Below are 19,196 nucleotides of genomic sequence, written 5' to 3'. Positions count from 1 at the left end.
GACGTGCTCCCACTTGAGCTCCAGCCTGGATAGCCCCAGGCTGCGGCCTAGTAGGAGGCCAAGGGGTACTGGGGGTTGCAGAGGGCAGCCCAGGGGTAGGCCAAGGCAGCAGGTCCAAACCCAACCTTGCCTGTGATGAGTGGCCTATACTGTAGTCTGCCCCAAGGAACGGGGGCTAGTTGGTGACTGGCAGTGGCCTTATTCTGAGGTGAGGTAGGGATAGTGGGTGGGGGTTCCCCAGGGAGGGGAGACCCTAGTACTGAGGGGTGTACAGCCAGGGGCAGCACCCCAGATACAAGGGCACCGGGGTCCGGGAGGGACATGGGGCCAGAGGACAGGCAGATCCCCAGCCTGCAGAGGGCGCTCTGATGGCTGGATCGAGCTAATTCCCAGAGTCACCAGCAGGAGGCGCCGCAGGGATGAGTCCGCCCCTCTACACAGGGCTTTAGAAAATGCTGCCAGGTACCTACACATCTCAAAAGGGCTAAAAAAGGGCTTTCATGAGGTTGTGAACATCTCCTCACCCCTGGCATCCAGATCCCTTTAGGGAGACGAATAACACTGAAGGAGAGACAGAATGAGAGACTATTCCAAAATGGACGTAGGCCCTGACCCAAAGCATGACTCCACCTCACCTGGACTTCAGGAAAGCTTTGATCTGTAGCCATCTTGGCTGAAAAGCGATTGGGCATTTTTTCTCCGGTTAAGACGCTATTAGGCCAGAACCACTGAGAACCAGGATTCTTCCATTGGGAAGATAATCTACTGAAGTCACCTACTGAGGTCCAGGGACTTGCCCCACACCTGAATTTGGCCAGCTAAGTTTATTCTGCATTTCCCATCCACCCCCTCCTTTCACTCCCTCCCATATTTTAAAAACACCAGTTGGGGTTTCACATGCGAGGAAAAAGACCAATGAGCTTAAATTAAATGTGTGCAGCAGTGATGGTGCAGGGACCATAACGTGCAGACAAAGCCCCGCTCTTCAGATCAGTGGCTCAGCTTGTCTGGAACGCTGTCGCCAACAATGGCCGGCATCAAACGCTGCAGTGGAAGGTATTCGATTCCCCGCAAGGGACACGCCTCTTCCTGGCCTCCATCAGTCAGCAGTTGGCCTACTCCTTGAAGAACGAGGATTTATTGCCTTGATTGTTCACCCTGTTTGATGTAATTGTGGAAGTTCTCCTTACCCACGTCAGTGTCTGATCTTTTTTTTGGATAGTGCTCAACTATTGGCTTCAGTAATATCCTGCGGCAATGAGTTCCACAGGTTAATGGGGGGGGGGGGAAGAGAACAAATTTCATATCTCAACTCTGACCTTCACCCTCACTGAATGGTCATACACCACCCTGGTGGAGGGGTATTATTTAGTCTCCTATGGAGTACACATGTTAACAGCACTGAAGAGGAATTTCAGGGCTTGGTTAGCCTTCTCCCGGCAATAGAGAGACGGACAGGGAGCAACTGATCTTATCGGACAGGCAGCGCCTGCCACACAGGGATCCAGCCGTTCCACAAGATGGAGAGCAGACACCATCTCATATGCTCAATAGCAGCCAGAGACCTGCCTTGTGCCTTGTGTGGCCCACTGAGCCTTTGGCAGCAGGGATCTCATTGCTGGGGCCAGGGTAACACCGCGAGGACACTACCTGAGACGGCGACTTAGGGATGCCAGCCCCGGGTGTTTCCAACGAGGACGGTTCCAGCTCATGGTTGACGGTCTTGATCTCGGGGCTGGTGATGGGGGTCCCGTCGGGTGGAGGCGAGGGGCTTTTGTTTGCTTTCGCAGGGGCACTGTCGCTGCAGGAGAGAAAACAAAGGAGAGTCAGAACCAGCCCCCGAATGAATTATTCTGATCAGACAGACTGATCCAGCCAGGCCTCGTGGTCTCAATTCTCTCCCCACTTCAATGCCCACACCTGCAATCAGGGACCCTCAGTCCAGTACCAGGCAGAGTTTATAAGCTTCTGAGCAGCTTCTTGCTGAGTCACCAATGCATTGTCTTTCTGCAGTAGGAACTCATGCAGATCACGATATATTAACCTAGGTCACTCCCTTGCATGCACATGAATGAGACACACTGAAAAAACAGAAATTCTGTCCTGTGGCATTATATCGACACCCACATAGGTGGCTGCCCCACACAGACCTCTGCCACGTGAGCTAACAAAGTAACTGACAGCAGTAGCAGGTTGTCATCCTCTGTGGGGACCAGCACGAGAGGGGGACAAGACCCTTTGCCAGAAGGTGTCACAGATATTTGCTGACAGCAGAAGAATGCTGAGACTCATCCCAGGCTCTCGAGGGCAGTGTGGTCTAGAGGACAAAGACTCATCGAATCATAGAATATCAGGGTTGGACGGGACCTCAGGAAGTCATCTAGTTCAACCCCCTGCTCAAAGCAGGGCCAACACTGGTTCTGCTCAAAGCAGGACCAACACTCAGCTGCCCGTTTCCCCAAGCTTGACCCCCTTCTGCCCGGTTGCCTCCAACCTGTCCCTCTCCTGGTATTGTCTGTTTCCCATCCGTTGCCAGCCCCATTCTCCGTACCCAGCCAATCCCAGTTGCCCCACCTCAGGCTGCTCAGACTTGTCCCAGTCTTCTTACCCAGCCAGTCCCAGCCTCCCCCTCCAGACTCAATCTCCATCCCAGTGTCCCACTATAACTTCCAGTCCCGGTAATTCCCCGCTTCCAATCCTAGTCTTTTTTGCCTTTCCCAGTCCCCCTCCCCCCCTTAGCTCCTTGTCCCAGGCTCCTTGCCCATTCAGTCAGAGTTCCCCCTTCCTGGCTTCTCATCCTACCTGTCACCTCCCCCACCCCCAGTCCCTATCCCCACTGGCTCCAGGCTCCTCCGGGCTCCTTGTCCAATCTCAGTCTCTGCCCCAGCCCACTGGCTCCCAGCTCCCCACCCCCACCATCTTCCCAACCCAGTCTAAAATTGGATGGGACTCAGAACCTCGGTCCCCATCCCACAGGGCAACAGTGCACTCCCTCTATGTATGTCCACTTGAAATAGACATGCCCCATGGTGTCCATGTTCTGGTAGTCACTGGCTAACAGTGGAATGTAGAAGCTCACGCCAATGGAGGATGCACTACGGTCTCATGCTTAAATGCATCGAATCTTGGGACAGGGTGGGGGAAGAACCAAGAGGCACTTAAAGATTCCTTTCCATTCAAAGCAAGCATCAGCCTTTGAGCCCCCGATCCCACCTCATTCCCCAACCTCACAGAGACACCCCCAAGAAGCAGTCACTCCACACTCTCATGCAGATCAGAGGTTTCTAAGACGTTCACAGCAGCAGCATGACAACAAGATGCAAAAAACCCCAACAGCTTTCTGTGCCGACAGCTCTCACCCTGTGGGTCATATGGACCTGGAGAAGAAGCGGGTGCTTGTTGGGAGGAAACCAGGAATGGGTCACAAACACGCATCCAACCCTCCTGCTCTTCAACTTGACTGGATTTGCCTACTGAGTCCTCCTCAGATGTTCCTTAAGCTACCGCAGTGGGGGAGCCCGTGGGAAGGACTGGGGGACCCAGCTGAGGAGTGGCTAAGTGAGGAGGTGCTAGGAGGGAAGAGGCTGAGAACTCCTCCTGTAAATCAGAGTCACAGCAACCTCAATATAAGCGGTGTGCAGCAAGCTAGTTAGTCACCTGTCAGTAGCAAGTACACCGCCTCCTCCTGTCCTGTGATTCCTCACTTCTAGGGCACAGAGGAAGGGCTGGCCTCACCAGGCTGACCCAGCGACTCAGTGAGAGTGCAGGGTATCGCCAGAGGAGACCCGGGTTTCAATCCTGGGCCGCAGCCTCTTGCTTCCCAGGCTGGAATAATTCCCCCACTCCAACAGTGCCCCCTGCTGGTGATTTCAGCAGTAGCGCACCTAGGAAGGAAGGGACGGGATGGGATTGCCTGGGACCAGAACCTTGCATGGGACTATTTTTTTAATCCTGCTCCCGTCCTGCCCCGCAATACCGGTTCCCACCCGCCGACGCACTGCTTCTTGCATTTTTATCCCACTCCCACCCACAAAAACCTTAGATCCCATAACTCCTGCAAGAGAGACAGATTCCTGCTGGCCACCAAATAATAATAATAAATAAAAAAAGTTGGTTAATATATTTATAAATGGAATTCAGGCACAATTTTTACCATTAAAAGAATTAAACAAATCTTGCTTAAACCATTTCGTGCTTCAGTGTTTTCCTGCAAATTGCAACACTCTGGTTTTTATTACCCAACCAATCCTGCTCACAACAAAGTACATGTTACCTACTCCCGCTGTTATGGCAGCCGGTCCTGCGGGACCCACGGGATCCCAGTCCTGTTGCAGGGCGCTGCCTGGGACTGTCTATGCCAGAAATATGGTAATTACAGGGGGGTGTCCAAAGAAACCTGGGGGAGGGGGGGGTATTCAGCTGTGGGAAAAATTGGGGATTGATTGCACGCCCCTATTCCCTACCACTGGGGGGAAATTATGTATTCTTCAGTTTGATTATAAAAAGCTTTATTGCTAGAGGGAAAACAACTATCCAGGATCCCCTCTGGGAAATGTATAAAAGCTCCTTGTTCTAGGGGACCCAAACACGCAGGGCTTCCTCCAGTCCACCAGATGTGGACAGCAAAGCCAGGGAGAATCCCACCAGCAGGGGAGTACCCAGGGGAACAATAAACCCCCAGTCAGGCAGCCATACGGGGCCGCTTCAATCCTGCTCAACTCCCATGAGGATCTAAATTACAGGCCAGGTGGCATTGCGCCATTGGCATCTGGGCCTGGATTTTCCAAAAAGGAAGGAAAAACTGCTCTGTGTACAGATGGGGGGCAGGGGTAGGACTGCTGTCATTTGTAACAGCCTTAGGCAATGCTTAATTTGTAAGGAATTAAGGAGCTCAAGCAATTTTTTTACATTCATGAGCGGTGGTGGGTCTCTCAACTGCCAGGCCTGTGACCTGCCAGGCCCAGCAGTACTGGCGCTCAGCCTTGGAAAGCGTTGGCACAAATTAAGCACTGGCCTGAGGGACACATTCAGTCCCAATATATGGGACTCTCTCATAGAAATGGAAGGGACCCTGAAAGGTCAAGTCAAGTCCAGTCCAGTCTCCAGCCTTCACTAGCAGGACCAAGTACGGATTTTGCCCCAGATCCCTAAGTAGCCCCCTCAAGGGCTAAACTCACAACCCCTGGGTTTAGCAGGCCAATGCTCAAACCACTGAGCTGTCCCTCCCCCCCAGGATAACATGATGCGAGTTTGGCCCTTAGAGTCTCAGTATAAATTTAAGCAAGGGATGAATCCCAGCCCCAGACTCCGCTCCTTGGGGTGCAAAGAACAAGATCCTGATATGGATTGGAGTAAAGACACCAGATCTCAGGTCCCCTCCGTGACTCCTGAAGTGGGTCATTTGTCCAAAACTGATGCATCTCACAGGGCCCAGATGATGCCCTAGGTACAGAATAGACACCACCCAGGCAGCTGTGTGCCGGCTTCCCCATCCATGTGCCTGGAGGGACTGGGGAAGAGGGGACTTCAGACTCCAATCCCAGTCACTCATTGGGGTCTCTGATGACACTGCCACCAGCTGTGGTACGGGCACCTGCCCCATCAGGAACTGATGCAACCAACCAACTCCTTCGCAGTCTTCAGGGGGCAGTTAATTTCAGTCCCTACCAGGGATCTGAACTGGTGCCCCATAGGCGAGAGGCTCCACACATCTAGCTGCCCCCTTCCTCCTTTAGACCCATCCCATTTCCTTCCACGCCTCCTGCCGTGGGTTTAGCAGGCCCCACACCAAAGCTCTCAGTAAGTCACTGCTATTTACAGCCAGCTGAAGCTTTTTGCTGCTCGGGGTAGGAAAATGCCAGTGCTAATTTTGTCTGACCCTGAACCTTTTCCAAGCCCAGGGTGGCGTCTTCATTCTGAACAAGCCCGCTGCTTCAGAGGCATGCGGCATTAGAGCTCATCCAGCAACCACCAATTAAACCCACTGCTGGGCTTCTGGGGCCTTCAGGGCTCCTAAGGGAACAGATCCCCAGAAATCACTTCAAAGCCCCACTCAGAACAAACCCTGCCTCTAAACCGACAGCTCAGTGTCTCTGGAGATACTCCAGGATAGGCACTGCTTCGGGAAGCTACAGGTAACCTGCCCCCTACTGACCAACTGGGCACTTGACTCTGGCTCATTGCAGCAGGGGTACAAGAAAAACACTTCCCTCTGCCCTCCAGTATGTTACCGGGAAATGATGCTAAGCCAAGGAATGACTCTGCTTTGGGGTTCTGGTCTCCCATGTGTAACGCATATACTAGGGACTGGCTCTAGCACATGTGCTGGGCAAGAACATCTATATCTATATCTCACATTACCAATATGTATTATCCATACTGTACATCTATCAGTGGGTAAATAGTAATAGAATAGCAATTATATAGCCTAAAGGGGCCTATGCTTTTTATATAACCCTGCTCACTTATGCTAAGTAACCCATAACCACTTGCATTTGCGGAAGCAAGCATTTGGCATACACAGAGAGGAAACTTGTCAAAATCAAGATACTTTTGTTCTGCGTCTTCGTACAAGCTAGGGAAGTACCTTGACAGAGCAGTCCCTGAAATGCTAGTCCCCAAAATGAAGGTATGTAACAACGCTTCACAAGACAGCTTCTTGGAGACGGGTATCGCGTTGAACCTTTTTCCTGTATTATATTCTTATTGGCTTATCACAGGAAACTTGACTGACATTGGCTCTTTGGTCTCGAATATAGCTTATAAATGAACGGAAGCGTAGTTGAGCAATTGGCTACACAATTTATCAACGCAAGCAAATTAACACAATCCAAAGACACCTTTATTGTGCTGCTGAGATTCAAAGCCCCTCGGGCCACCACCACCACCACCCCCCAGCCTGGACTGTTTTAGAACAGCCTATGTCAGCATTTGCAAATGGGACTCCCATGTGCTGCAACAATGCTGTTACACAGGAGGGGACACCAGTGGTTCCACTCTTTGTTCCCAGCCCAGTCGCCCCTCTGCAAACTCCCACGTGGCAGAGGGGTGGCATCTCAGCAGAGGGGCTAAGGATCCGATAGTGCCTTCTAGCCAAACGCAATGTATTCTTTAGCACCAGAGCACACTGATCTCTGGGGAATGGTAAGGGAACTACTACACACCCAGACATAGAAGGACACAAGTAGCACCACTATAACCTGCAAGCAGCAGATCAGAGCCTGGTCCCAACATGTGCTCCAGTGCCTGCAAATTTCTCAGCATTCCACCTGCACCAGCTCCACCCAGGGGGGAGCCCTAGTATAGTCAAAGCCCTGGCGTTTTAACGCAGGGTCATCTGGACCTGCTCTAAGCAAGATGACCCTGTGGCTAGAACTCTAGTGGTTGGTCTATACCAGAGCTCCCACTGTTGCAGTGTTAGTGCCATGAAGGGAAACGTGCGGAGATGCTGTACTTGGTGCAGGCACAGCCATTGCGTGGGATAACACTTGGGTAAAGCTATTGAGGTTTCCTGTTACTGGGGCCCCAGGATTACCGGACAGCAGTAAAAACAGACACGCAACTTGCCCCAATCTTAACCTTTCAGTTCCCCAATAAAAAGACTTAACATTAAAACAGTCGTCACTTATCCCCTTTCATCTGAGGAGCTCAAAAGTGTCTAAAAAATTCATTAAATCCCTCAACTTCCCTGTGAGAAGTATTATTATCTCCATGGTACAGAAGGGTAAGATTGAGGCAGAGAGAGCCTGAGGGCACACAGCAAGTCCGTGGCAGCGCTGGGATTCGAACCCAAGAGGCCTGGCTCCCAATCCTGTGTTTTAACCATTACACAGCACTGCGTTCTAGGAGCCAGCTGGGATTAGAATTATTTTTTCTGACCAGTCTTGGTAGAAAGTGTCAGCACAGAGTCTAAGGAACCCCCAAGCTAGGAAATGCTTCTACACAATTATGCACCTATTATTTTCTCCACCCCCACCCCTTCTGGTGCATTCAGTCCCTCTCCGAAGTCTCCCTTTACAAATACACTCAATCTCCTACGTGTTTCCACTTTGGTTACAACATGCACGTAGCCATCGGCTACAACCACTAGGCGGTCGGACTACTCTGTGTATTGAAACAGAAATTACAAGCATGTGCTTTTTAAAAGGCAAGAGGCTTGACTCCCCACTGCTTCTACCTGGTGCTGTGATTTGCACCTGCGCGATATGGTAGTGTTTTATAACCACATTGCACTGATCCATGTAATTGGTTATCACAAGGGGCAAAGCACGGGGAATCCAGGTTCAGCCAGAAGGAGGGTTGTAGCAACTTATTTTCTCTTACACATTCGAAAGGAGAGCTCCATCTTAGGAAAATGAGGCCTTTTTAACAGTCAAAAGTTGCACCAGTTTAAATCCGCTTTTAATCAAATCACACTTTTAGTTAAACCAGAGCAACTCTGAACCCAGACAAAACCTCAGGGTTCAAACAGTCATGAAGTCTAAGTGTCAGGGCAGAATGGACCTCCAGGTCATCCAATCTGACCTCCTGCGTGTCACAGGCCACTAATACCTCCCAGCACCCTCAAATGAAGACCAACAACCAGAAAGGGAGCCGGGATTCAAACCAAGAATAAAAAATTATTAGGATTAGTCAGACATGCAGAAATCTTCAATGATTCCACAGGGCCAGAAACACACCAAGTCATGCAAGGAACTCCGTTCCAGTCCCCAAGTTAACACACCCCCTCCCCCAGGCTGTTAGATCATGGCCTTATATTCCACTCAGACACGTCTCATAATGCTGCTCTCCATACCGGTACCTGCTCATCTTCTTCCTCAGCTTGGAGAACAGTTTAGTTTTCTTTCTGGTGGGGATGGCACACAATGATTTCCATTACTGGATAACACAGCCATGGAAGAGCAAATGTTAAGGTGCCCTGCACCAGTGAACCTAGTGCCACAGGATGATTGTAGTCAAGCCCTTCCTTCTGCTAGCTTCTGGATTTAGTCTAAGTGCTACGGGGCAGAGCACAGGACAGGACTCCCTGTGAATGGCAGGAACTTGCACAAGCATTGGCAGTGTTAAGAGTTGTGAATTTCCCCTGGGGACCCTGGGGCAGATCTGCACAGAGAGAGGCAGATGTGTAGAAAGCCAGACAGGCAGGGATCCATAAATAGTCTTGTTTCCCAGGTTGACAAATGGAGGTTGAGAAGTTACAGTCCCACAGCAAGCCAGCGGAAGACCTGGGGTTAGAAGCCAGAAATCCTGACTCCCAGTTCTCCATTCTCCCCACCTGCACTGAAAGCAGCTTACGCTGATCCCCTCCATTTACACACTCAAAGCACACGGGAATCACACCAGGCGCAGCTCCAAACAGCAGAATTCCTCACAAAGACAACACGCTGACATAACAGGGGAACCGTCCCATCTCTCCACCCATCTACAGCCATTTCCTTTCACTCTCGCCATCTCCAGCCCCTGTCCCTGTGTATACAAATGAGGGGAATCATCTGCTCTTATTGCAGGCCAGGATCTGCAATGAGAAAGGGAAGGGGCATTTCCCCAACCCCACCGGACAAGATTCCCCGGCAAGATGCTGGAGAGATGGCAGGAAACGCAATTGGACATTTCCTGCCATCTGCAAAAATCTATTGTCCCGACAAATGTTTGACGCCATCCAACCCCCTCCCTAGGTACCTGTGTGGAACGGCTCTATTACAGGACAGGTCTGGACCCTTGGTAGAGTCCAAAAGCAATGCAACAGGAGAGAGAAGGAGAATGCTTTTCTGTTTGCAAAGATCTCCATAGCTCTGACTCAGAGCACGTGTGGCGTGGGTCAGTGGGGCATGTCTGGGGCAACTGGGCATGGAGGGGAAAGACGGAGCCAAGCCCGTGAGTTTCTACACATACAGGGTTTTCCGTGTTCATTTTCCCTCCTAAGGGCATGAGCTCTCCCAGCCAGCCACGGTGCTCTGGGCCACAGGGGAGGGAGCTGGGTTGCCTCACATCCTACAGATGAAGCTGGAGACTTGCCTGGGCCAGAATTGCACTGATGGAAAATTTGATTTTCTTGGAAGCTTTTGTTGGGGAGGCCTCGCTGCTGGCCAGGAGTCACAAGTATTCATAAAAATAAACAAACGCATGTTGAGTTGTCGTTCCTGCGTTCCACTGGGCCAAAGTTAAAGCATCAGCTGCAGTCCTCCTGCCTCCTTATCCCTCTCTTGTGCTTTGTGCTTTCTATCCGAGCAGACTGCAGGAGAGCGTCCCAATCGTTTTGATTAACCAGGACTGGGTGCCTTCTGGAGGGAATCAGAGCTCCATCGTTCACGAGAGGAGACCTGACCCATATGACCCCATCCCAGTGGGCCGGCTGCATGAGGAAAGGGACCAGGGAAGAACCACCCTGTACTGCTGGGGTGGAATAACAGCTCCATTGAAGTCAATAACAAAACTCCCATTGTCCTGAAGGTGGCCAGGATTTCACCCCTGGTGTCTTTAGAACTGTACAGATCTCACCTGCTCCCCGCTGAGAATGCGTTTCTGGTGTGCAGGGTCTTTCTCAAGGTATGGGGCTGGGATAGGGTTTTGCAAGGTCACTGGACTCTATGGCCAAGAGCAGACCCCAAACTTCTGTGCTCACTACATCAAAGATCTCGTGCCTGCTATGGGACAATGGACAGGTGCTCTTCTGGAAGGGAAGGGGCAGGAAAGAAGGTCTGCTACATAGCACAGGACCTATCCGCCACAGGGTAGGAAATGTTCTAATACGGTAGTGCCCTATTCAGATCATAACATCATTTGTTAGAGGGCAGAAGAGTCCGTTTCTCTTTCGGTTCCCCCTGGACAATGTCACAGTCTTTGGGTTGCGAAGTCTGAAGGGGGATGTTTGCTAGATGGGGAAGATGAGACCAGTAGAAATGTTTCCAAGTTTCATGGAAGTTTGTGTCTACACAGGTAAACTTTGGCCCCCGACTTAGGATAACATCTTCCCCTTTAAAGTTGGTGAATCGTATAAACCCACTGGTACTGGGTTTTGTGTTTGCAACAAAGGGTTAAACTGGGAGGGGAAGGAATAGGAGTCCACAGGGGTCCTCACAGCTGCTCTAACCTTTCAACAGCTGTCCTGAAGCAAGGCACATAGGCTGAAGTTATCACTGACATCATGCTAACTCCCCCTACATGCTGATTTGGCATTTATGTTGCATTACTGCTCACCCAGCATGTGGGACGAGCAGCAGCTGGAAGCCAGAAGCCCGCATTGCTTCATCACTCACGCATTTGGATGGGAGCCAGATACAGCCTCAGCCAGAGCCCGCCCCTCCCGCCCCCTTAACTGGAAAGGCTCAAGAACCAAGGAGGATCAGATTCTGCTGAGAAAAAAAACCGGCTCCTGTGGACGCTAGCACTTTGCAGAGACTCCTAGGGCATATCAGGGGTCTGATGTTCCCTAAACACAAAGGCCAAACTCCCGTGAGGTTCTAACTGTACCCACAAGATTCGCTCGGGCAAAACCGCCATTTTCATGCACAAAATAGGTAATTGCGCACAAGAGTCTGCCAACTGGAGATTCGGGTTTGGTGACCAGAGAGGGGGCTGTGGGAGATAGGACATGGGGCTCTTGTGTCCGTGACTCAGAGGAGCTTTGGTCTTAGATGTGTGTCTATGAGGGTGAAGCCGATGATCTGGAAGTGGAAGTGTCCCATTGTGCGACCTGACCTGCAATGAGCAGCACTGGGTGGGTCAGTTCTGCCTCTTGGGGGTGGAATGATCTAGTGAGAGCCACTAGGTGACAGCCATATAGGGTGAGGCAGGAGAACTGAAATCAAGAGGATGCAGATAAAATCATTTCACTCTCCACTGTAGCAGACACATTTCCTCAGCAGCCTCCCACCTGCCCCTTCGATCTCTGCTCACCTCGGCTGTGCTTTAATGGGGAAGGCGTTGCTCGAGTACTGCTTGTCTAGGTTCATCAGGACATCGTTGAGGTTTTGGTTCAACTGTAAAAAGAAGAGAACCCTAAGAAGCAGGTGGGGGAATAGGGCTGGCTAGCCAAGGCAAAAACCAGCATCAGGACCATGACGCCCCAGGAGAAAGCACAGCGCTGGTGAAACTGGGCCCACCTTCGTTCCGGCCCTTCCTTGGCCACCCCCTTTTAACGGGAACATAATCCGGAAGCACTAAAGCAATCCGCGCATTCTTTAATGTTCCAAACCGTGAAGCGCCACCAGCACCCCCTGGGGAGCCTTTGTGTCTGATTTAGAAACAACCCGGCTCAGGTCTTTTCTATTTCCTGCCTTTCTCCACCCTCCCCGATATTACCAGGGACCTCTGCATGAGCCCAGCGGAAGCCTCGAACCTCATCTTTGTCCACGCCACCGGTTACTACTACGAAACGGCTGCGTCACAAACAAAATTACAGGCCAAAGTCACCGTTGGCACTAAGAGATCCCACTCCATCAATGTCAATGGTATTGCACCGTCCATGCCAGTGATTAATTTGATCCTATAGCTCTAATAAGAAGCAGATGACTCTTAAGGAACAAAAGGTCCTGGTTTCCTGCATGTCCCCAAACAAAAAAACAACTGGGGAAGAGACCTGCAAAACCATGTGACACAGGAAGAGGATTCTCTCTAAACCAGTGGTCCCAAAACTTTTCAGGGTCACGTTCTCCCCCCTTTACCCCTGTCTTCCCCCCTCTCTGCCCCCCAGAACCAAGGCTGAGAGTGGAGATGTGGCTCAGGGTGGGGGTGGGGGGAAGGAATGCAGACAGGGGTAAAGGAACCAAGACTGGGGGCATAGCTGGGGGTGGGGCTGGGGCCAGGAATGAAGCCCTGGCCGGGGACTGCGGTGGGGGCGCCCAGGGCAGGGAGTGAAGCTGTGACCGGGCCTCGGTGGGGGCCACGGCGGGTCATGGGGCCAGGAGGTGGAGCTGCGGCTGGGGGTGGAGCCAGGGCAGAGCTGGGGACAGAGCAGGGCTGGGTGGCGCTCCCTCTTTGCCCCCAAATGTTCCTCAAGGCCCCCCAGGGGAACATACCCCACAGTAAGGGGATCACTGCTCTAAGCAGACAGGTTTCCCAAAGTTTTCCCTTATAAAGTACTGGAGTATAACAAAAAACCATTGCCTTTAACAATAGTGTTACTACAGTGGTTTGTAGCATTACTGTAGAACACTGGATTATTTTTGTAAGGGTCCCTGTGAAGTATCAGCAGAACTTGAAGCTAATGTTTAAATCATGCCAGCCGTTCCCTCACTGTGAGTGGTTACGTCTGGGAATTTAACGACCATAATGTTGCTTGTTGCTTAGCTGCTGTATTGTTGCCCGGACTACAGTTGGAGAACAAAAGTATCTGTTTTCACTTGGGCTCCCTGTCTCCTCAGGAAAGATTAGCAGGATGTATAGAGAGTGTATAAATCATGCGGGCAATGCACAACCCTGGAGGACTCCAGGAGTTATTTCAAATCTGGTTTTTAAGTTAAATGAAAACAAGAATTCTGGATGAAAGGGTCAGTGTGTTGGCCTTGCTACTCGCTACCCCTCAGACCTCTTCAGGGCCTGGCTAGGCAGTTACAGAACAAGCATGGAGCAACTAAGCCATCTGCTCCTTGAGATACTCCTTATGGCATTGAAGGCTTACTACAGATGGCACCTTTGCTACCAGTTCATCCATTTTAGTAAGTGAAACTCCTTTACCCAAAAGTTTGAAGGTGCGGAATCAGACTGGCTTCATTCATTGCTTCTTTGACTCTAGGCGGGATCCACTGATCTTAGGGGAATACGCTCCGGTCAACAATACTCCCAGCTGAAACCCGTAAGATTCCCTGCAGTGACCGGATGGCTATTTAAACAGGGATGTTAGGATTGTAAAGCCATCAAGAGAAGTGCCTGGCCTCAGCTTGGTACGGGCCTCTTGTCCAGCCCTGGGTGCATTTGCTGCACTGCACAAGTGACTATGAACGATAACAGCATGGCAAATGAATAAAAGGGCCAGCAACCTTACCTTGCTCATTTCTTTATGGAAGTTCTCTTCTAGGCCCGCTATACTCTGGAATGTGTTGACATAGAAACCAACACGACTGCCAAATGAAAACAGAGCAAAGATTAGTGGATACAGGTGGCTCTTCCAAGATCTGTGGACTTGGTTTCCTTTGCTAATACCCCCCCCACACACACTCCACGCATTTCACAGATAAGCTGCGCTCTCTCTCCATCCTAACAGCAGTGTAGGTCAGGAAGTCCCCAGACAGCCCTGTGGGCTGGGGCGACTCCCACATGGCAGCAAAGCAAAACAGACACTAGTTACTGAATAAAGCAGGCCAGTGGGGCCTATAGGAGATGGTTGGTTCTAGCAGAAAGGGAGAAGACAGGCCTGTCAGGGCACTTTTCCTAGTGGACCCACCCCAAGCCATTCTCCAGAGTGGCACTGGCCAGGGACCAACACCCCCCCTGTCCTCCCTTCTGAAAAGAGATGCCATGGCAACAGTAACCACAGGGGGAAAAACAGGAGGGTTGAGCAGGAAAACCCCAGAACTCGAGCAGGCTTTAGGGGCCTGGTCCCAGACACACTCGCTATGTGACTCCCAAATCTAGTGATTTGAGTCAAGCCAAGAAAAGTGCTGTCCTGCCTGCTGGGTTTTCTTCTCTGAAGAAGGGGAGCGACCCACCGTCCCTTACACGCGGGGCGCGTCTCTCTGCTGACAGGACAGAGACAGCTAGAGCTGAGCCCTGAGACGCAAGAGTTCAGCCAGATGGTGCTCTCCCAGCAATTCGTAATGGAGGACAACTAACTGGAGCAGCTTGTAACCACCCACGTGGAGGGGAACACACCCACACCCACACCCACCCTGGCCTGCTAGGCAGTGAGGTTAGCAGGCGGCCAAGAATTACCCAATGTCCCCCAATTAGGTGTTCCGTTAGGGTGCGTGGCTCAAATCGTATGGTCACCCCTCATGCAGGGTGGGTGGGTGCAGCAGATCTGTCCTTCTCAGGGGAGAGACATGGACGGAAATGTTTCGTCTCCGCTAGTGACCAGCGGAGAGCTGGTCTCACCTATCACAGCTGGGGAAGCCTTAGGAATAGGCTACACGGCTAGAAAGCTAGAGACCGACTACAGGGGGACAAGCTGGTTACTTGGGGGTCACGGGGTTAAGGGCCCTGCTGCCAATAGCCAAACTGACAGATGCCTGAAGCTGGCAGAGGCCAGATCCTCAGCTAGTGCAAACTGGCAGGGACAGACTCTGCCTGTTGCCCGACTGCCCGCTGCGAACCCAGCACCTTGAGGGTGGGAAGGGTTTGTGCAGGAGTAGAAGGGGGTTGGGTTAGGTACGTCGGGGCAGCACCAAGCCAGGGTTGGCGCTGCCCCACGTTCTCCTCAAAGCAACGTGCTCTCCGGAGCTGCAGCCCAGCTCTTGCTGTGAGGCGGGTTTCTCCTGAGGAGTAGGGCCCTTGCCTCTGCTTCCTCAGGAGAGAGCCTGGCGCTGTCTGGGTGGGACACCTACCAGCCAGAGAGAAGCCTTTGGGGTTGGGTGAGGAGGCGGGGGGACCCCCTGAACTCAACCCACTCCTGCCGGGCGTCTGTCTGGCATCCCCTCAGGCCAGGGTGGGGTCGGGAACGGCACTCTCTGCAGGGGCAGAAGGGAGCGTGTGGGCACAGGATCGGAGCAGGGGATGAAAGCGGGGGCAACTGCTGGGTGCTTTACAATAGCAGACAAGGGAGAGCGCGCAGCCTGTGCCCTCAAAAAAGCCAGACCACAGGCAGCCCCACCCCACCCTCAGACCAAGACAGAGCCACAGCTCCAGCTGCCTCCATCTGATGGGCAGAGGGATCCCAATCTGCATGACGGGGACCAGCAGGGGAGAGAGCTCCCCAGCAGGCACTGGTGCAACCGCTGCACTGCTCGCAGCCGGCGGCTACATCACTCACACTGCGCGTGTACCCTGCTAGAAGTCAGGATCCCCGGGGGGTCCAGCAGCCCCTCAGGATTTTGCTTTCATCCCACTGACCCCTGCTCTCCCCTCCTCCTGTCCTGCCTCCGCCCCCATCAGCCCCAGGGGACTGCATTTTTAAATCAGAAATTGGGACACTGAGTGGACTTTGCCTGCACTCCATCCTGACACTCCCCTCCCCAAACATCAGCTCTCCTTCCTCATTCATCCCCTGGCCTCCACCAGGATGTCTCCTAGCTCTGGTCTCCCTTCATTGCCTGCCTGTTTTCCTGTGCCCAGCCTGCACTCGGGAGCCAAGCACCATCGGGTGGACAGCTGGGTCCCCGCTGTGCAGCAGGGCTGGAGGGTCTGGGACCCCCACACAAGGGAAAGGACTTGCCAGCCAGAGCCACGCCTGGGGGCTCAGTGCCGAAGGGCGTCCTGCAACGAAAAGCCTTCAGCGCTGAGCCTCAAAGCTGGGGTCAATTGACTCGGGCTGTGGGACTAAAAACAGCAGCGTAGATGCTCCTGGTTGGGCTGCAGCCCAGGCTGTGAAGTCCAGCGAAGGGGGAGGGTCTCACAGCCCAGGCGCCAGCCCGAGTGGGAACGTCTACACTGCTGGTTTTAGGCCCATAGCCCCAGCCCCTCAGGCTCAAGTCAATTAACCCGGACTCCGAGACTCACTGCCGCGGGTTTTTCTTTGCAGTGTAGAAGAGCTCCTGAATCCCCTTCCCCACTCCCGTCCCACTACGTCGCCAGTGTAGTGCAGCTCTCCCTAGGCAGATTTTCATGACCCCTACCACCCGTTGTACCGCTTTGTACCATGAAACAAACATGCAAAATTAACCCCCCCACATGCCCTAATGCGCTATGTAATTTATGGACAACCCCTAAAAGCGACACACACTGGGTGGCTACTGCGTTCCCGGAAGATCCAAGGACGGCAGGGTCTTGGAAACAGGATAAGGGGTGGCTTCTGTGAATGCTAGGAGAGGCCCAGAGAGCTGGGACGCACCCAGAAATCCAGGGCAGAGGGTCACCCTTAACCCAGGCCCCCCTTAACCCAGGCCCCCCCTTCACACCGATGGGGAGCCCATCACAGTAACGACCTCCCTATGGGGTGACTGGCCCCCGGCGGCCGCCCTGGGGCGCTCACCTATTCCATAGCGAAGGCAGCTCCTCCTGCAGATCGAGGTTCATCTCCTCAAACACCTTCTGAGCTTTCACCAGCTCTTCTTCGGCCTTCACAACAGAGACGAGACAAGTCAGCACCCCCCCAGCTCCATGCAGCGTGAGGCATTTGCTGCTTCCCTGGCCAGCTGGAGAGACCAGGCGAGGGAGATCCCCCACACCACACTGGCCGCGCTGAACCCCTCGGGAGGCTGCCTGGGTTAATTCTCTGCTGAGGACAAGAGGTCTGATTCTCCTCTTGCTTATCCAGCTTTTACGGTGGGTGCCACTCCCCTAATTGACTGCCGAGAGGGAAGATCAGACCCCAGCAGGTGTACCTCAGCCTAGCTCCATGGACAGCAATGGTGCCGAGCCGGCTGGGCACCCCGCCCCAGCTTTGAACCCCTGTGCACAGGGAGAATCGAAGACACGGGGCTCTGCACTGCCAGGGCTTAAACCAGCTGACGAGGAATCCTCGTCATGGGGGAACCCACCGCAGGTGCAAAGCTCCTACACTGGGGTCTGATCAAGATTTTAACTCCAGCGTCCAGGCCAGCAGCCTGTTCTGCCCATTGGCCCAAAGTCTGGGTGAATCCCCCTATCTCCCATTGCCAGCACCAAGGAGCCCAGGACTGGGGCAAGAATCCTGGCATAACGCAGAGACATAAGCCGCTCCTTGCTCCTACTACAAACAGCACAAGTCAGCACCAGGCATGTCCACCGCCCCACACACCCCAAGTCAGCACTGGGCACCTCCACCACCCCATTTCCCCCACCCCACCCCCACCCCGAGTCAGCACCAGGTCTGCCCACCCCTCTCCAATCCTCTCCCCGAGTCAGCACCAGGCGCACCCACCACCAGCTGCGTATTATCGCCTAGGCTGACAAGGCCTAGGCCTAGGGCAGCACATCTGCAGGGGCAGCATGTGCGCTCTCGGAGGGTTGTTTCTCTTTTTGGGGGGGGGTTTGCGCACTGCGGCACTTGCGATCTCGGAAGTTTTTGCTTGGGGCGGCAAAAAACCCAGAGCCGGCCCTGGGCCTAGGGGCGGCAAAATCATTAATCCGCCACTGCCCACCACCACTCTACCCACCCCTCCACCCTCGTGTCAGCACTGGTCACGCCCACCACCCTACACCCGCCCTGAGTCAGCACCGGGCACGCCCACCTCCCCAAGCCCCCCCCTCCCGAGGCAGCATGGGCACATCTGCCACCCCACTCCCCATGTCGGCATCAAGCACATCCACCACTCCACTCCCTCACTCCTCCCCCTGTGCCAGCGTCCCTCTTCCTCCCTTCAAGGCCCTGTACTGCGAACGTTCCAGTTTCAATGTTTCCACTCTCTGCCTCGCCCCTGCCTGTGTGGTGGGGGGCAAGAGAGAACAGCGAATCCCCAGGGTAACCACCCCACAGCACAGTCTAACAGGCAGGCCAGCACAAGCTGCTGTTTATATTAACAACAATAGCAGGAATGTCACAATGCCTCAGGGCTCTTCAGCTTGTGTGCAAATCCAGCCCCCCCAGGGGCCCGCTCTCTCTGCCCTCCTATTGCCACAGGAACCTTCAGAACCGGAGGCTGGCTTCCTGTCCCTTCCGAGAGACATGGGGACAGACATTGCCCGGAGAAAGATCTGCTCTGCTCTGCTATGGGGTTAACAGAGGAAATCTGGCTTTAGGCAGCGTTGGGCTCTCTGTCTCAGGGATGGCATGCACACAAACCAGATTAACGGGAGCGGGGGCAGTCAGAAAAGGATGCATACTGGCCTGCTATGTGGCAGACCCAGGTGCTACTTCTGGTCTCCTGCTTCCCTGGCCAGGGGGAACTAGCAGAGGAGGCGGCTCAGGGTGTGTCAGTCTAGCCCCCACCCAGCTTTCAGAAGTTGCCAGCCCCCAGCAGAAGCCTGGAGTGAGGTCCTCAGTGCTCAAGGTCAGAGGACAAGAGGTTCCTTCCAGAGGAGAGACAACTGGGTACTGGAAGGAATGCCCATTTCGGCCTGTCTGTGAAATGGTGGGTCTCTAATGGAGATATGGAGCCACTCCAGGGAAGGCACGGAGCAACAGGAGTCACACCCGGCTTTCTTGCGCACTGGCGTTCAGCGGTTCCGCCCGGTGCATGGCACAG

General features: G+C 53.3%; 1 protein-coding gene across 7 annotated transcripts in view; it reads right to left on the bottom strand.

The window, feature by feature from the left end:
* Window positions 1-19,196, bottom strand: part of BIN1 (bridging integrator 1) — a 150,380-nt gene that overhangs the window by 34,655 nt on the left and 96,529 nt on the right. For all 7 annotated transcript variants that reach the window (XM_034786371.1, XM_034786372.1, XM_034786375.1 and 4 more), the window contains 4 exons: window positions 17,063-17,148; window positions 13,982-14,057; window positions 11,896-11,978; window positions 1,651-1,801 (listed from right to left, as the gene is read on the bottom strand). In XM_034786371.1, coding sequence (XP_034642262.1) covers window positions 1,651-1,801; window positions 11,896-11,978; window positions 13,982-14,057; window positions 17,063-17,148 — 396 coding nt within the window. The remainder of the gene's footprint in view (window positions 1-1,650; window positions 1,802-11,895; window positions 11,979-13,981; window positions 14,058-17,062; window positions 17,149-19,196) is intronic.

The sequence above is a fragment of the Trachemys scripta genome, chromosome 11 (assembly GCF_013100865.1).
Source record: "Trachemys scripta elegans isolate TJP31775 chromosome 11, CAS_Tse_1.0, whole genome shotgun sequence".
Classification (NCBI taxonomy): Eukaryota; Metazoa; Chordata; order Testudines; family Emydidae; genus Trachemys; species Trachemys scripta.
This window is presented reverse-complemented; position numbering and strand designations above follow the sequence as displayed.